The 18,301-nt window shown below is 38.4% G+C and overlaps 2 protein-coding genes across 2 annotated transcripts; one reads left to right on the plus strand and one right to left on the minus strand.

Annotated features, from left to right (window-relative positions):
- Positions 1–314: 314 nt before the first annotated feature.
- Positions 315–14,294, minus strand: LOC113674639 (uncharacterized). The gene is made up of 20 exons (XM_027191127.2): positions 14,129–14,294; positions 13,895–13,913; positions 13,543–13,721; positions 12,588–12,822; positions 12,385–12,503; positions 12,114–12,186; positions 11,346–11,423; positions 10,739–10,882; positions 9,807–9,974; positions 9,357–9,428; positions 8,834–9,013; positions 8,180–8,335; positions 7,722–7,977; positions 4,459–7,367; positions 3,987–4,117; positions 3,610–3,694; positions 3,102–3,143; positions 2,316–2,660; positions 1,577–1,786; positions 315–1,239 (listed from the first exon to the last, which is right to left on the minus strand). The coding sequence occupies exons 1-20, from the start codon at positions 14,275–14,277 to the stop codon at positions 1,045–1,047; spliced, it is 5,745 nt and encodes a 1,914-aa protein (XP_027046928.2). The 5' UTR covers positions 14,278–14,294; the 3' UTR covers positions 315–1,044.
- A 31-nt stretch (positions 14,295–14,325) lies between these two features.
- On the plus strand, positions 14,326–17,759 carry LOC113674632 (uncharacterized). The gene is made up of 2 exons (XM_027191119.2): positions 14,326–14,601; positions 15,414–17,759. Exon 2 carries the CDS (start codon positions 15,419–15,421, stop codon positions 17,168–17,170), a length of 1,752 nt encoding a protein of 583 aa, XP_027046920.2. The 5' UTR covers positions 14,326–14,601; positions 15,414–15,418; the 3' UTR covers positions 17,171–17,759.
- The last annotated feature ends 542 nt before the right edge of the window (positions 17,760–18,301 follow it).

Consider the following 18,301-nt stretch of genomic DNA (forward strand, 5'->3'; position numbering starts at 1 on the left):
AACCGTTTTTTTTAGTAATTAAATAAAAATATATCACTTTACAATTTCGTGCCAAAAATGATGACAAAAATTTAAATGATACAAAACATGAACAATGTTTTAGACACTGATTATTTTGTGGTTATCACAGCCACTTTAATTTCTTGATCAGCAGGGATTTGCTAAAGCAAAGGCATAGAAAAAACCAGGAAAGATTTATTACTCGACGTTTCGGGGTCATCGTGACTCCATTATCAAGAGACTAGTTTAAAAACATGCAAATAAGGAAAGGTACAAGAATAGCATAAATTAGAATGAACGGCTTAAACAAACACCTTGGCGCGCTTGACTTTAATTTCTGTTAATTTTTGTAATTTTGTAACTTGTGGAAACCGTTTTCTTTAATAGATTAATAAAAATAATAATTTTCCTATTCCGAGCTAAAAATGATAACAAACCTTTCAAAAAAAGACGAAAATGTATTTTTCATTGATTATCTTGTGGTTATTCACCCTTATTTAAAAGCATGAAATTTGGACTAAAACGTAACGCAACGCAAATTACATAAGTTGTAAAAAACTTATTTTGTTGAGTCTCAACGAAAATGTATTTTTCATTGATTATCTTGTGGTTATTTACCCTCATTTAAAAGCATGAAATTTGGACCAAAATGTAACGCGACGCAAATTACATAAGTTGTAAAAAACTTATTTTGTTGAGTCTCAACGAAAATGTATTTTTCATTGATTATCTTGTGGTTATTTACCCTCATTTAAAAGCATGAAATTTGGACTAAAACGTAACGCAACGCAAATTACATAAATTGTAAAAAACTTATTTTGTTGAATCTCAATTCAGACTCAAACACCGAAAAACATAAAAAAGACATACCTAGTTTCCTAGACATAAGGAAAAATAATAATTATAACAAGGAAAACAGTTATTTAAAGGTCAAAACAAAGAACAAATGTAATACTATAAGCCCTGTTCATTATGTAAGACATACCCTGGCCATTCATCTCTCTAACACTTTGCCATCTGACTTACAATTATATGATATCCCTCTCAGTTAAGTGGACGAAAGAACGTCGAAATATCAGCACATCCAGCAACCTGCTCTAGTATCCTTCGTTGTTTCAGTCTTATGTTTAATTCGCTAGTTGCCTTCCTGTGGCATATAACGCACAAGGTCCTCAGATTATCTAATCCACATTCCCCGCCTCCCTCTGACACAGGTGTGATGTGGTCCGCTTCCCAGAACTAGAGTAATCACGAGGAAAAAAAAAAAAAAAGAAAAAAGAAAACCAGATGAAGGGTTTAGTCTTACTTGACTGATCCAACATGAGGGCACAATAGTCGTGCGTGACGGTCGCGCGTGGCAGCAACGCGTGACAGCCGAACGAGTTTGGTTTGATTACTAATAAGGAGTGAGGGGGAGGGCTCTCTCCGCAAGTTACTTTTTTGTCTCCAGCCCTTAATGCGCATTGATAACGAAGATTGTTTTGAACAATACAATCAAAAATCGACAAAAAAAATTGGTAAAATTGGGCCATGTAGATATTTAAAACAGCAAGGTGTTTTTGAACATCCAGCTTACCATTCCCTCCTTTGGCTCCATTATCATTTTCATCAACTTTTGATTTGGCAAAGTCGAGTAATGAGTCTGAGCCAAGAATGCCGGCCGATCTCTGACAGGTAACGCGACGACATTTTGGTACAAGTTATGGGCGTCCATTGAACACAGCTGACAAATTCCTCGTTCTGCTTCAAACAAAGCTCTCCTTGCCGCCGTACCGCTAACACGAACCTAAATTAAAAACAACTCTATTTTAATTATTTTTTTTTTACCAGTTCAAACAGCGAAAAGAATTAAACACATTATAATTGAGATTCCACCTGAACAATGTTGTATTTTGTTATCTGTGATTGCAAAATATTGAATTGGGGGAAGAGGAGTTGTAGCGAAACACAGTCCAACTTGTATTTTACTTCTAAGCCATCCTTGGTGGCTACGTGAATTTCATATGTCGACAAATTTTGTCGCGGATTGTGGTCTGCAGCATGAATACTGTACTTGATAGTTAATTGGATTAACAGCAATATCATAGGGAATTACGAGGTAATTAACTTATCAATCAAATCCATTCCGAGAGGGAAGAGAAAATGTAATTCTTGAATAACAATTCACAGTGAAAACGACTTGGAAATTACTCTTCGGTCATTCCTGTCTTTCCCCTCATTTTCTCTTTCTTGCTAACCCCTTCATCGATGTTCAACTAAACCAACAAATACTGGCGCAAAACGCAGAAATAGGTTCCTTAAAAGCTGTCAATTACCTGATATTCCTGTTTGCAGTCGTGCGAACAAAATCTTGCATCCCAATCTGAGCACCGCACTCTCTTTGCGAACTCCACAGGGCCCTTACAGAACAAGCATAGTGGTACCCCATCAGTCGTCACAGCCTGGTGATAGATCTTATCCTCGCAGATTGTGTTTGAGGCACACATTTGCGTGTTGCTGTTAAGTTCCACGCTCTCTCCTTCGTCTGCACCACCTGCTATACTCTTGGCGTTCTCAGTTTTCCTCTCTGTTTTGTTTTGTACAATTTTGGGTTTCTTAACTACCCGAACTTTTCCTCCTACTTCTTCCGCGGTATTATGGGCAGCCAGAATCTGAGTTTCCTGCAAGATAACAAGTAAAGGAAGAGGAAGGGACAAAGAAATAATCAGACAATGGTTTTTGGAAATGGTTTGATGCTATTCTGGTTTAAAGATTTAATGAATGCAACCGAGAAGTTACAACTCATAGACCCAAAGTTTCGACACTCCTGTCTAATACCTTCATCAGCGATTAGATCACCCCTGATGAAGGCACTAGACAGGAGTGTGGAAACGTTGGGTCTATGAATTGAAACTTCTCGGTTACATTTATCAAATCTTTAACCAGAGATGCATCAAACCATATCTGATTGTCCACCTGGTTGCCTTGTGAACTGTAATATATCATACTTTTTTAAAATTATTTTAACTGAATCAGCAGCAATTCTAATACCATCGACAACAATACCAAAATCAACATCAACAAAATAAGGGAAAGAAATTTAAAAAATATATGACCCTTACCTTTGAAGGGTGTCGAACATAGCTGCATGCTCTTGACAAACCCTGACAAAACCAAATGTAAAATACTTCAACTGAACCGAAACAAAACGTTGTTCTTTTTATTGTGAAAAGATGCGATCATCATAACGGGGAAGAATTAAATAAAGAACTTCTTCCTACAAGAGGAGCCTTGCCTAAGGTTTAAAAAATTATCAGTAATTTCAAAGGATGTCTGAGTAATGGCAATAGAAACAGCAGCACAACCATTACCACAAACACCAGCAACAACAACCACAACAACAACGACATTGTACCCACTAAAGACGGCCAAAAGGCGTCTTCCTTTTGAGGATACAATCGTTCACCTTCCAACCCCTATGAGTCTTTTCCCGCGCGTTGTTGGGTGTATTAAGTCCCGATCATGGAAACGCTTCCAGTCGCTAAATATACCCCCTTTATCAAAGTAAACTAGGAACAAAAATTTTTAAGCAAATGTGTAACGATTTCATGAAAACAAGCCAATGGTTACCTTTCTTGCACACTCATAAGCTTCCAGAGGATCATCAAACACAAGTCCTGATTTTCGGAGTATTCGCTTCTTCCCCTCTCCCATCCTAAACAAAATGAAAACCAAGGAAAAAGTGCGTTGTATTTTGTGAGACCACAAATGAAAGACTGAGTCAACTTAGACGATTCAACTTAGACGATTCTCACAAACTCATACTAAGCCTGCTAGAACGTTCATATTGAAATTCCCTTTACCGAGATCAAATCGGTATGTACGTATGTTTAAGTATGTATAAGTATGATCCAGTCTGATTCAGTTACCATAACAAAGCTAAAATGAAGCAATTAAACTACAATTGACCAAAGTAACCTCGTAATAACGCATAAGGCCTTAATTACCTTCTCCATTTTTCAAGGAATCTTTCAACCTGCCTTAAATTTTCATCATGATGAAGAATGGCGGGTAAATCTTCCATGTTGCAGTTCTTAACATCAGACATGCAGAAATTAATTCCAAGTGGAAGATCATCCTATGCAGAAAACCAAACACCGCAATGATCACGATGCACAAAATCTACTTTCTTATTCTTTATGCTCCAGTTAAGTGTGTGTGTTTGTTTATGTTTTTGCGGTCTTCCTACAAAAACGCCAGCGCTCCCATCCTACAGAATACAAATGCGCTACCGTATCTTATGATTATCATATTTTGAGTCACCCTTAAGCACGGAAGAAAATCTGTTTTACTAATCACACTCGTATTGTCTTTCCGGCTGGATGTAATTTTCCCATAGGGCTCCTTTGAAAAATTATCCTGACATTGCATTAGTTACAAGAAGGGTGAGAAGGAAAAACAAACCAGTAAATGACTCACCTGAGTGTACAAATATAACCGTTCTGTGTAAAGGCTTAAACAGAATTTCAACTTCATCGCCTCAGGGGGAGCGTCTTTTTCATCTTCTTCCTCCTCTTCTATTACTGGATCCAACTCAGGCCTTGAATTATATTCATTTGCTAATGGCGCAGCTTCAGTATTTTCAGGGTTACCTTTAGCATATTGAGGTTTTTGCGCAGCCTTGGGCTTAGCATCTGTCTCTAGCTTCTTCTTAAGCTCCGTGACAGAACAAAAATCGGAGCACTTTGTAAATCCTGGGCTTGTAACTGTCGGACTACTTGAGGCTGTTTCACTACTAGAAGCGGAAGAGCTTATTTCAAAAGAACTCTCTTCTTCCCACCACCGCTCGTCGTCTTCCCATTCTGAACTAAAAAATTTTTCTGCTGCAGCTTTCAGCTCTTCAAGGTCCTCCATAACTTCGTCAATTTCCGAATTTTTGGAGGATGGCAAATGGCCACCAACAATCCCTTCGGAGGATACCGTCGAAGAAACTCCACTGCACTGTTCAGTCGCCAAATGATCTGAAACGTCAAGTTGTTCACAGTCCATTTCCAAATCATTATTGCCAATCTTGCAGCACCTTGCGCCGTGGTCGGTTCTAAGTTGTAGTTCCTCTTGATCTGAGGAAAGAACAGAATCGACTGGACTAGCTACATCTATGCCTTTACCATCAGGCGGTGTGGTAGCCATCAGCTCGTACGGAGCTGCAGAGGAGGACAATGCGTAGGAACACTTAATGGTGGTGTCACTGCACAAAACGTCTGAATCGTATGAAACATCACAGATACCATTTTCTCCTTCGACCTCATCAAGTCTAAGTCGCTTTCGAGGGTTCGACTTGACCTCTTCAGAAATCTCTTCTCTCAAGACTTCATGGCCATACTGCGTGTGATTACTACTTTGTGTTTCACGAGATAGTCCCAATGGTTCTGCTGTCAAGCCTTCATCCATTTCCCGTGGATTCTGGTCTTCTGCATTCTTAGCCCTCTTCCAGCGTCGCCTGTCGCTCGAAGTGGTCTTGCTCGCACTGGCCTCCTTCTCCGTTTCCACTGTGAGTAGACTCTTTTTTGCACTCACCCTCCGGCTTCGCCGTTTTGGAGTCAGACACATTGAACATTCAATCATTTCTGACAAGTTCAAGAAGGTGCAAGCCGCGCACGACCAAGGAGGCAAGCCGGACTCAGCAACTTGACTATACACACTATCATTATCAGTTGATTTAGCTTTACGAATAGTAGATTTAATGTCACTCTTTGAATCACACGGTGGTGTTATCATCGACTCACTCGACAAGTTATGGACAATAGCCTTTCCTGTAGCATGTGGTTCTACAGTTTGCCCAGTGCTTATAGGAGACGTCATTTGGGCAGAGCCAAAGGAAATTTGTGATGACTCATGTTTCACGATTCCACTGATCTTGCCAGAATTCACACAAGTAGAACTGGTATCCATACAGTCTACACCCGTTCCATATAGGTCCATTTTATCTGAAATATATACGTCATCGCGACCTTGTCCACTGATACTTTTGATGCTCAGAGGATTATCGTCGACAGTGCTCGTGGCCTCGTCAATTTTTGCACGAGGTGTGAAGCAGATGGAACATTCCAAAAGCTGCCCATCATTTATAAAAGTGCAAGCACTACAATGCCAATCGGTAGGTGGTTGCTTCCACCTGTTACCTCTCTTTGCCTCTCGATTTTCTGTCTTCTGTTTCGGTTTGTTAGTAGCATTCCGCTTTTTACTGGGCTTCTGTGTGACCGGTACAGGGGCGACCTGAGTATTTTTAAAGCTGTCATCTTGGAAATCATCTGTTGAATTGTCATCATAAGGCACTGCAGTGACGCTAGTATTTCCATCCTCTTTAACCGGAAAACATTCCCTATTTTCAAGAACTTGTGATGAATACTTTGGAGGATTGAAAACATTGTCTCTAGTACTTCTAGTACTCTCTTTTGAAGGTTGGTTCGCTTTCGTTCCATATCCTCGACTGTTACTCCTCTCACATAAAACATATTCATCTACAGTCACCTTATCGTCTAGAGAAACAATGTTGAAATGGGAGGAAACGTTTTGGTCACTTTTCCTTCCTTGATGACAGCATGAAGGCATCTTTGTTCCTGTGTTAGCAGAATCTTTGTCACTTTTATTGCCAGCGTCATCAGAAGAAAGACCACAGGACTTTGTGCACGATTCTGTTCCTTGCTTACTTTGTAACTCTCCAATTTCATCGATTATCTCTGATGTTCTTCTGGGTGAGTCTGACATTTCAATCCCACCGATATCTTTTGAAAAAGATCCTCCCTCGAAATCTTGACAGGACGGATATCGTGAATCGTTCACTGCACTTCCTATTTTGTGTTCCATTATTTCCGTAGTACAATCATTAAAGCTATCTTGATGGTCCTCTAGCAATCTCGATGTCCTTTTACAGACCACTTCTACACACTCTATATCAGCCTCTTGTAAATACGTTAAAAATTCCCGGTCTTTCGGCTTCGAACTTCCACCCAAGAAATCGCTCTTCCCTCCAAAATTGCATTCATCTTCTGCGTTTAAAATTTCAGGTCCATCTCCATTATCAAGATAGCCTCGTAACGTCTGTGATTCCGTTTCAGGATCACTTCCAACAAATTCTACAAGACTTCTGCAGTAGGCTTCTTGTTGACTTTCTCTTGTGGTGGTTTTGCCCTCCACGAACAATAGCTTGCCATTTTTCATTTTCTTCAATTTTACTGTTTTTGGCTTAAGTGGACAGTCCTCCTCCTCTAGAGCTTCTTCGTGAGGTTTAGGGTCAGTTTTAAGATTTTCGCGGTTTTCTAGACTTTCTCTGAAAGGTTTACCGTTTTTCTTGAGTGGCGTTTCTTTAGAGATTTGCATATCGGGTGCTAATGAAAAATGAAAAACTATTAGAAGGCAACCTAATTTCAGAGACCTTAAAAAAATCATCAAAAAAAAGAGGCGTCTGATATTTCCTCGCTTCCAACATAAACACAACACAACATTAACCCTTTAACTCCCAAGATCTCTTTAGTAATTCTCTTTACTGTCTGCCAAGTGATTCTCACCATGTTAGTTTGGAGAATTTGATACTGGATCAATTAGTAATCCTTGGCCTAAAATTGATATATTTCTTTATTCTCATCACTTGTCAGCACGATATTACATAGATATAGTAAGGAGAAATTCTGTCTTGGTCACTCACGGGAGTTAAAGAGTTAAGTACAATATAGAATATGCACCTTCCCAAATAAGGGCATCATCCTTCAGATCATCCAAAGTCGATAAATCCTCCTCTTCACTCTCAAGCACATGTATCAGATCATCTGAAGTTTTCCTGGCCGCACCCATTTTTGCACTTTTGTTTCTATGGACCGTCGTATTGTGACCACTTGCTCTGTTTTCAAAGGAGTTCGACTTTGAAGAAACTGGTGTTGCAACAAAAAAAGAACGAAGATCTCTTTGCCCTTGATCCTTACCAGTCGTTTTTACTGAAAGCTGCAAAGATAGAAAGGTCTTGTAGCAAGTCCAGCAACAGCAGGAAAAAAAGGATTGATTTAATGAAATATTCAATCTTGTTTTCAAGGCAAAACAGTGCATTTGAACCAAAAGGACAAAAAGAAAACTTGAAGTAACACTAAATGTCCCCTGAGCCAATCTCTATTGTCAATTGAATTCTTAATCGCTAAGCTTGACTTACTTGCTCATTTACGAAATCCTCCAGGTCCTCAGCACCTTCTTCCTGGTCTTGGATCCAGGCAGCACATGCTGACAATTTCCGACCTAGATCTTCATCTGCATTCTCTGTCTCAAGATCTTTACATTTCCCATCCAATGTGGTAGTAGTAACGTAGACCTGCAAAGGGAGGGGAAACACGAATGACAGAGCTGTGATCGATTTTAGGTTCTCCTTGGATAGGCATTTTTTGAAATGATGGAATGATTTTTCTTTCAATCAGATCGCAGTGAATCAAAGCGTGCAATCCTCTGGGCCCGGTTGTTCGAAGGCGGTTAGCGATGATACAGGATTAAAACTTTTACCTGTCTATTATTTTTCTTAGAATAAAGTTTTTAATCAGGACTTATGTTTGGAGAGGTTTTACCTTAACGTAAGACACAACTGGAGGAAAAAATATAACCAATTTAAATTGTCTGCAAAGCTACAAAGCTAACTAAAAGAATTGTTGGCGAACTGTCGGTCAACTGAATCGTTCTTTAAACAACGCATCCCTGGAGCAGAAGTCACCTTGATCAAGTGCATGCAATGGAAAAATTTCTGCTGAATGCAGTGCAAAATGTACATAAGGAACAATTATGTCCCTCTTACATACCACGAAAACTACCACAACTATACCTTGCGTCTAATAAGGGACCATAGCGTCTCATCCACTGTCCCTTTGGCAATCAAGTAATGAATGTTAACCGGTAGTGTCTGCCCTATCCTATGTGCTCTGTCTTCAGCCTGTATAATAACACCTGGAGTGTGATGAAGCTCCGCGAACACTACATGATGGGCTGCAGTGAGAGTGAGTCCCTGACGAAGAAAATTTTAAAAAATAATGGAAAACCATGATAACAAAGGCGGACAGACAAATAGATGAATAAATTATACAAAGGAGGTTGTTACCTAAGCAAAGGCTCGATAACACAGGCTTCGCCCCTTTTGGAACTTGTTTGCAATTATCTGACGGAAAATCTATTTTTTTGTTGTGTTAAATCTACTTAAAAACAACTTCCAGTCATGCTGCATACATTTTAATGAACCCTGCAGAATTCCGTGCCTTTGTAGGCCTGGAAAATTTGATTATCTAGGCTTATTGATTATACGAGCCCAATAATATTAATCAGAAAAAAATCGTATCCATTTTGATACTCACAAAAGACGCTGCTTCAATGGAAAGGGCCGCAACGCGTACTTGTGGATCAGTTTGAAATGAGTTAACCAACTCCTAAAGCAAGTATACAGATCATTAGCCTCAACAACAACAAAAAAATTTCAAAACACAGACCTTACATCTCTCGTAACGACAATTGTTTTTAAAGGACCTTTTTTAAGTTGCAGATAAACAAGATTTAATACTCAAAGTGGGAACTTCCTCGAATTTAATACTGGCTGTTGAAGTCAATAGCACAGAAGTGGACAAGTCCAACGGGCGAGAATTCATGACGTATAAAAAAAAAAAAAAGTTGCGAGGAGACCAAAAGGGTCAAGTTACACGAAAACAGTTACATTGAATAGTCTCTTCGACTTCCTCCCTAATACACCCGGCCCTTTATCAGACGTGCACACATGCAGAGCAATTAAAAGAGCATACAGAAATCCTTACCCCTCTAATTCCGGAAGGTACATCACCCGCAATGCAAATGTATTTGAGTTTCAAGGTCACCAACTTTGTCTCGATGGCTTGACGTACAAGACGATGACGGAAGAACACAATGAATTTGCCATCCATTCCCTGGGCCAAGTCTTCAATGTACTTCAGAACTGGACCAATCTTAGGGAAAAAATTGGGCGTATCAGGCAGTGAGAATGAAGCAGGATTCAGGCGATGTATGTCCAAATATTCAAACTGAAGTTCATTTTAATGACTTCGTTAGGTTCGTTTAACGACGTAGCGCGTCGCTGAGTCAATGGCAGAAGCATTGTTCGTAAAAATTTTTGACAAAGTCGTTAAGAAAATGACTTCGTTGAGTTTAGGAGATCATAAATATTACTGAGGAGTAGTTCAGAGGAATTCAAGAGGCAAATTACATCAAAGCCTACCAGCCGACCCCAATTAGAGACTTGGGAAGGTACAACTTTCCAGTGATCAGGCTGGTCTGGTGTCATGTGACCAGACCAAGTTACTATGAACCAGACTCTAGCAGAGATGAAAACCCCATATAAAATATCATTAAAAAAAAAAAGAAAAAAGAAAAAAAAGTAAAAAGCTTCATCAAATTAGCACACCTCTAGCTATTACTTGACAGACACTCTCCATTATTTTAAAGGATTACATACACTTTGACTCCCATGAGTGACCAAGATAGAATTTCTCCTCACAATATCAAAACAATGTCAAGTAGACAAGTGATTAGAATAAAGAAAAATATCAATTGGGGTATTATAAGTTGATTCAATACTAAATTCTCCACACTAATATCATGGGAATGGCATGGCAGACAGTGAGGAGAATTGCTAAAGAAATCTAGAGAGTCAAAGGGTTAAGTAATGAGTCAAACAGAAGTGGAGTGTGGCCAAACTCTGGAATCTTCTCACCTTGACAAGCCCAGTATAGTGATATACAAGTGTTGATAGGCGTCTGATTTCTGTCAGAGGTGACTTAATTGACAGATCATCTGCAACTGCCCCATTAATAATAGCAGAACATTTCCTGAAGTCTTTCATGATCTGCTTCAATTCCTAAACATTTGATAGAACACAAGCTCACATAAACATACTTAACTGGCCTATAGCAAGACAAGAGCATGGGAAATTTTATTGGAACCTTCTTGCTGTCATTCCAGACTCATTTGTATGGAATATACATAGGAGGCAGGAAGCCAATCAGAAAAAAATCACCATGACTTCAACATTTACTGCATTGTAGAGAAAATAGATGATAAGAAATTAATAAGTTGGCATCAGCTTTGTGCAAGGTATGGCATTAACTACAAGGAAATGTACAACACTTAAAAATGATTACATCTGCAATAATTTCCAGAGTGAAAAGATTAAGTGGTGATAATATGCATTCATCTCATCAGGAGTACTCAAGGGAAGTTTTTCATTACAGCTTTAAGTATGAGAAGACAACAGATTATCTGAATCACTTCCAGAAGTTAACAAAAGCACAGTCATAGCTGTTATCTGTATCCTGACTCACTGAGTTGTATTTACTGTTGGACTCTGAGATGTCAAAATAAACTTTTTGTCTTCTCTTTGGTGGTAACTGAGTCAAAACCTATATGAAAAAAAGGAAGAAATTTTTCACAATCTAATTTAGTCAAGTTATTCAGAATGTATCAAATGCTGGCATATCTCTTACGTAACTAAGAAACAGACTGAAAAAAAGGCTGCGAATAGATCTTTTACATCCACTGCACCTTGACTTTGAAGTAAGTTGCCTCTTAAAATCAGAAATGCAGTCACTTAAAACACTTTTAGATCTATTCCTTTAAAGACGCATTTAATTTTTTAAACTTTTGATCAAGGATAGGCGTTTTCCACATGATATTTTTGTAATCTTTTTTTTTACAATTTTTTTGGAAAGAGGATGTATTTTCACTTCATGGATTTTGATCTTTAAGGTGGTTTATGATTGTAATGCATGTTTAATCATATCAACATTTTAACCCTTTAACTCCCATGAGTGACCAGGAGAGAATTTCTCCTTACAATATCAATACAATATCGAGCAATATCAATTTGGGGATAATTAGTTGATCCAATACTAAATTCTCTGAACTAACATTTTATAAATTGTATGGTTGACAATAAGGAGAATTACAGATTTGATCTGAGAGTTAAAGGGTTAATTTGTGAAATAGAAATTTAAAATATCATCATTAACATTAATATTATTAAATTATCATTAATATCATTATCTTTTTTTAATTATCATGCAGTACATACAACTGTACAGTACACCAACCTCTTTCTTAAGCCTTCTTATCATGACGTGAGTTTTCAGGAGATGATACAACTCCTCAAGATTTGAAGCACCACTGTAAAGAGAAAAGTATTATTCAATTGTTGATCAATCCAAATGTATACCAGTTACATAAAGATAAGAATTTAAAAAATACTGATGCATTACATTCATATCGATGAATCAATAAAGTAGTCAATGAATCAGTCAAACATCAAATAAAAAAGATGAATACAAAAGTTGAAAAGACTATATGCAGTGCACCCATATATACCTTGTGTCAAAGCTCCTCTTTCCTCTGAAAAATACATCGCGAGCATTGCAGTACCTCTGAACGAAACGACTGAAAGAACCAAACCTACCTGGACAGATTATGTCCAGCTGAGGAAAGAGCTAGAAAGAAAAAGTGAAAATGTCAATTCAATTTTCTCGAGACAAAAACAGTCCATGAAACAAATGAAAGCATATCTCACAAACCTCCCTTGGTCTAGCAAGTGATGGTGTTCCACTCAACAGAATGGCATGCTTGGCTTTCTTGCAGATTTGAAGCAGATGTTTTGTACGTGCTGATTTTCTGTTCTTTAAGTAATGTGATTCATCTAATATGACAATATTTAACTTGCGGTTTTCCAGAGCTTCAAGTAACAATTTGGAGGTTGCTAAGCTCAGCAGACCATAACCTACAATATGAATCATGGCCTTCCCAAGGTTACTGAAAAAGAAATCAACAAGTGCTGTATGTAAACGTTATATTTTAAAAAGGTTTTTACTCTGCTATGGGATGGACCTTTCAGAAAGGTTTTTTTGCTTTCACAGAGGTTTTAGTCTTGTTTGTTTTCTTGATTTATTTTGGTGAGTTAGTTATGTGGATGTCTTTTCTTTTTTTAATTCATTTTGGTAAAATATTCCAAAAAGAAGGGGTTCTTTTAATGGTAGTCAAAAGAAGGAAATAGGTGGTAGTCGGCAGAAACCCACCAGCTGTCAGACCATTTTGAATTGGCTAAATTGTAAATTGTGATTAAAGACAGAAAAAAGAATTTTTGAACTGATTCTAGAAGCAATACCTAGCTACAAAAGGCACTTGAAGTTGCATCAGAATGCTGCAAATGATGACTCTGAGAGTTACAAATTTCAGTTTTTTTTTCCAGAGAGCATGCCCCGGACCCTACTAGAAGCTAGTGCATGTTTCTTTCTCCATGCCATCTGTCTGCCAAACAAGCTTTATTCAATTCAGCTACCTACACAGTTCAGGTTATACACCCAGTATATTTTCTGTTACATTTCCTAATGATAACCCTGAAGTTTTTGTGCAGAATTTCTCCTTGTCCTGTCAATCATGATCAGAACTGTAAAAGCTGGATAAGTCACCTAATAAACATCTTGATCCAGCTAGGACATTTCTTGCCAGACAAAAAATTCATTGCTGACAAACCTTACATCGCAACCTGATCTAATAAGATTCAAATCATGTGGTTCAACTTCAGGCAGCCATTTTTCGATCTCGTCAATCCAGGAGAACTTGACAGAGGATGGCACCACAATCAACAGTGGCCAGGTATCTTTGTAATAATATGCAATGCTGATTGCTTGAAGGGTTTTGCCAAGTCCCATCTGCACAATATAATGACAATTATTCACAGTTACGGCTTTAAATCAATTAAACCTTTCAATCCCAAGATCTCATCAGTAATTCTCCTTACTGTCTGCCATAAAAATGATCGCTTGCAAGAAGGGAACGGTTAAACCAATCATTGATCATTTGAAGAAATAATATTCAAACAAACCTCGTCTCCTATCAAACATCTGTGATGGGTATAACCACGGATTTCGCACAAGGAGAGAAAGAAACACAAATCAAAATCAGTTTCAGGGTATGCTAAAAAAACATTGATATAAAAGCTCTTCGTATTCAAATCAGTTTAAAATACGTCGCATGCGGGACAATTCAGCACACACAACAATATTGTATAATTTTAAAAAAATGCATAGGGTTTTCATCAAATTCTTTGCTTTTTTACCTTCCTTTTTTTCTAATACCAAACCGGACACCATCTTTTTGAAAATCAAGCAAAGCTCTTCGCAGAGGACGAGGCAAAAACCTCAAGCTCACCGATGGGGTCGCCATTAAATTATTCCCGCCATTGGAAGATGAAGTGTTGCGTGACATTTCGTTCGTGACGGTGTTTGCGGGAGCTTGGAGCCGAGCTAAAGTGAAGGGACTCGCTCAGCGCAGGACGGAAGTACTAACGAGAAGGAAGATTCTAATAATTTGAAGTGTGAGCTTCAAGCGAAAACATACGATCGCTTTTGAATGAAACGACACAAAGGCGAAAAATCTGTTGATAAGTGGTTAGCTGTGAAGTCTATTGTGGCGAAATGAGGCGAAGTAACACCGCGCAGCAGTAATTTTCGACGGTGGATGTCATCGAACGGACTTCAGATATAATTTTCGGTTTCAAACTACTGAAAGGAAACAGCTCGAGTTAACGAGGTACATTAGACAGATATCTTAAGACTCAATCTACAAAGACTTTTTGAAATATATCATTCGTAGCTTGGCTTTCCGGGGAAGAATCCTCAGCTGTTGCATGGAATAAATTGTCGTCTGTAGGCAGCAAAAGACCTCTAGAAATAGTCGTTAAACTTTAAATTCGTTGACAGAGATCAAGAAGACGAAAAATAAGAAACAAATATGAGCCATTTTCAAATTTGAATCGTTCGAAGTTCTTTTAATTATCGAATTCACTCGGCAAAAAGTCGCTCCAAATGTCGTGGGGACAAGTCGATAGTGACAGTTCGTTTTGCAGAACATGAAGTATTGTGCAGAAGTCTTCTTAATACGCTTGAATGTTATTTGATGGGTAGGTCGCAGTGATTCAAACTGGGTTTCAAAAACGAAAAGACGTATTTCTGACTTGTATGGATTCTCTATTTGCAAAGTACTCTAATCGTTCCACAATTAGGAGACAAGGACTGGAAGATAGAAAACTAATTTCGAGGAAACAGAAGGAAATTACATAAAGGATTTGTTTTTCTATATTTCCCTTTCTTTTTTTTTTTTTTTTTTTTTTTTTTTTTACCGTAGTTACCGGATATAACCCTTTGTTAAGTATGTTGTATGAATATGTCTTCGGATTGTTTGTTTTTGTCACTTACTTTGTGTTTATTTGGTTTGTTTATTATGATTTTTGACAAGGGGATGAGGCATTTCACTTTTCTTACGGTTTTTAGGTGTAAGGTCGAGTGTTTTAAACTAATTATAAAAGATAGAGGGGCAACGCTATTGTTCTTAATTTATTTTAGATCTCATGATTGAATGCGGAATGGCTTCAAAAGTGTATTGTGAAGACTCAGAAACCATTGCTTGCCCAAACCAACTTGACTTGTTCTTAACGGAGCTCGCTGACACAAAAGCAAATTTTCCAGACGGTGAAAACGCTCAAATTATCCAAGAAGAGCTGAACCAGATCATACAAGGTACGTTACTGGACCTTTCTGATAAGTACTGTTTGTTTCACAACGCAGTTGTCCAACAGGGAGGCAGTATGGTTGAGGGTACTAAGATTGGACAAGCAGATGAATTTGACTACGTTCTTATTTTACCTGCGTTACAAGAACAATTGGTATGGAAAAATGGTAAAGCCTTTTGTGCGGATGATTATGACATTAACATCCAATCGACGAAGCTTATTTTGAGCATGAAAGAGCTCTGTTTTATGGAAGACATTCTTTGCCCTGATTGGTGCGATCAAGAGGAAAACGAACAAAGGAGGAGAGATCAACTTATTTTTAAAGATGGCAAAAGTCCTTGGAGAGATGAAATCTCCGCCATGGTGTCTGCGGCGATTCATCGATCATTGCTGTCACAGGTTAAGAAATTCCCCCAGTGGCAACATGTCGCCCGATTGAAATACCCATCTGGCAGAACATACCTCCAAATCCTCAAGTTTACTGATGCTGATGGTTCAGAAAGGTTTGTGTCAGTTGACATTTGTTTGGCCATCCAGATTTCCCATAGTACGCCCAACTCTGAACCTCTGCAACTACTATTTGATTTCTGGTCGATTAATACGATTTCGTGCTCACGAAGATCAGAGTCCCCATGGGAATTATCAAAGCTAAGCTCTCTTCCGCTTGACTCGGTCGAAAAACGCTGCTATCGTGTTTTGAAGTATCTCATTCAAACTTTCCTTGAATCTCAACTGGACATGTACACGATGGAATATAAAGCAGTCATCACAACCTACACGCTGAAGACGTTGTTCTTGAAAGTTTTGATAGAAAGTGAGGAGAAATGGGAGCTGCACCAACTTGGCCAAAAGACCCTAAAGATACTTCATTTAATCAGGCAAGATTTGGAAACTTTGAAAAATAAAAAAAATAGTTCTGACCCACCGGTGGAGCACCCTCTACAAGTTTCTATGAACTACTCTGTGCACCCGCGATCTGCCGAACCAGCCCTGTTCCCCCGGTCGAAATTGTTTAACTCTCGTAAATCTTCGAGTGAACCGATTTTCAAGCAACCGGAGGCTATTGAAGATCAGGTTTTTACCCTTATTGAACTTCTTCTCATGGTAAGAGATACTGATGAGGGAAGTCAGCACATCTTGTCTCAAATCAAAGCAATTGAGAGTCTTAAAATACTCCTAAAGGATGGTGCACACCAAGTCTCCGTGATGGAGTTACTGGCAGACCGAGAGAAAGGTTCTAAAAGTGGCCTTTATAACAATTTTTTGTTGATTTGGCACATTATGGAAAGAGAGGATTTCAAGACTTTTATGCGAATGAGTAAGTTTGGCATTTCAGTTCAGCCTGAAGGAAAGCAAGATGACTGTGTAGTGTTTCCGAAAACGTTCTCTATCCTGAAGTATCTAAACTGCTCCCTTTTCAAGAAAGACTCGGAATCTGCTGGAAGCAACAGTGTTGAACTAATGGAGATGGATGTGTTTGATCATGGCGATTGGAATCAAGTGGTTTGCTGGAATGTCAATGAGTCTGTAGACTTACGTTCAATTGTATCAGGAGAGTTCTGCTCCTTTTGTGCTGCACATAAAAAGTAAAAGTTTTCGTTCGAACTAGTTTTTCGTTCGAACTAGTTTTGTTCGGCTTCGTGTGTGATTGACCTCCATTTCATCTTCAGCTGTTGTTTGACATGCCAGTTAGTGTTAACAACTTAGTTGAAAACGTAAATTGACCGCCGTAAAGAGTTTAAAGGCTGACGTTTCGAGCATTAGTCCTTCGTCAGAGTGATAGGAGGAATTGTTGGTTGTGTGTGGGTTTATATGCAATAAATGAAGCTACGCTATTGCTCAATTGCATAGCTCCATTTTCATTAAAACCGTTTAATTATTTTCTTACAGATTCATTGTGAAGGATTACTGTAATTTGCAAAACGATCACTTAACTGAATGCTTCTCTCCCTCGAATAATTTTTCAATCTCCTACATTTAATTTCGAGAAATTTTTGCTCATTTTCACGCACCATGATACTTATTATTTAAACCGATGATAGCGACTTCGCACTTAGCCTCACTTAGTTCTCACGCCGTAATTTCGGCACCAGAACCGCAAGAACTCGGAAGTGGCCTAATGATTTTAACATTAATACAGACCTGATTTACTTATTAAAGTAATTATTTGGAATTTTTATTTCATGTTGTCTTTAGTTTAATGTATGGCTTTTAGAACAGAACGCTAGTGCGGCATTGAAGAATAATATCAACGGCACCTTTTGTGATCGATACGCTGAAGTCTGTGTTTATTTCGGGCAAAGAATCAGTCGTAGGAGTTATGCTAATTACTTGGCGACCAAGAGTTGCTGGACATGAAAGAGATTGAGATGATCGGATGTGGGTTTGTTATTACGGAGGCAAATATAGATCTGCGCACAAATGAACAACACAACTTTAAAGATTTGGAGCCGCGAAATATAGCGTTTTTTGACGAGAAAAGCCTCTGTCTATAATCCCGACTGATTAAAGCTCGGAAATTTGCCGAGCTCAGCGCGCCGCACTTGAGATCTTTGAGCGACTTACCGAGGTGTCGAAAACATTTAAATTCGATTTTAAAAGTTTTCATGTATGTATTCAGCACAGGTGAAAGTTTAGAAAAGGACACAAAGGCCTCTTTTGCAGGGATCCGGTTTTGCACGAAACAAAATTTGAATAAAACAGAAGATGCCTTCCCTCAGA

The sequence above is a fragment of the Pocillopora damicornis genome, chromosome 1 (genome assembly GCF_964200805.1).
Source record: "Pocillopora damicornis chromosome 1, jaPocDami1.2, whole genome shotgun sequence".
NCBI classification, from domain to species: domain Eukaryota; kingdom Metazoa; phylum Cnidaria; class Anthozoa; order Scleractinia; family Pocilloporidae; genus Pocillopora; species Pocillopora damicornis.

What these genes read in the sequence shown, in the direction of transcription:
- LOC113674639 (XM_027191127.2), bottom strand. Translation starts at nt 14,277, where the DNA reads ATGTCACGCAACACTTCATCTTCCAATGGCGGGAATAATTTAATGGCG. An exon ending in AAGAGGAGCTTTGACACAAG is followed by an intron (nt 12,187 to 12,384) that starts GTATATATGGGT and finishes TTCTCTTTACAG; the next exon opens with TGGTGCTTCAAATCTTGAGG. An exon ending in GGTTATATTTGTACACTCAG is followed by an intron (nt 4,118 to 4,458) that starts GTGAGTCATTTA and finishes TTTTCTGCATAG; the next exon opens with GATGATCTTCCACTTGGAAT.
- LOC113674632 (XM_027191119.2), top strand. Translation starts at nt 15,419, where the DNA reads ATGATTGAATGCGGAATGGCTTCAAAAGTGTATTGTGAAGACTCAGAA.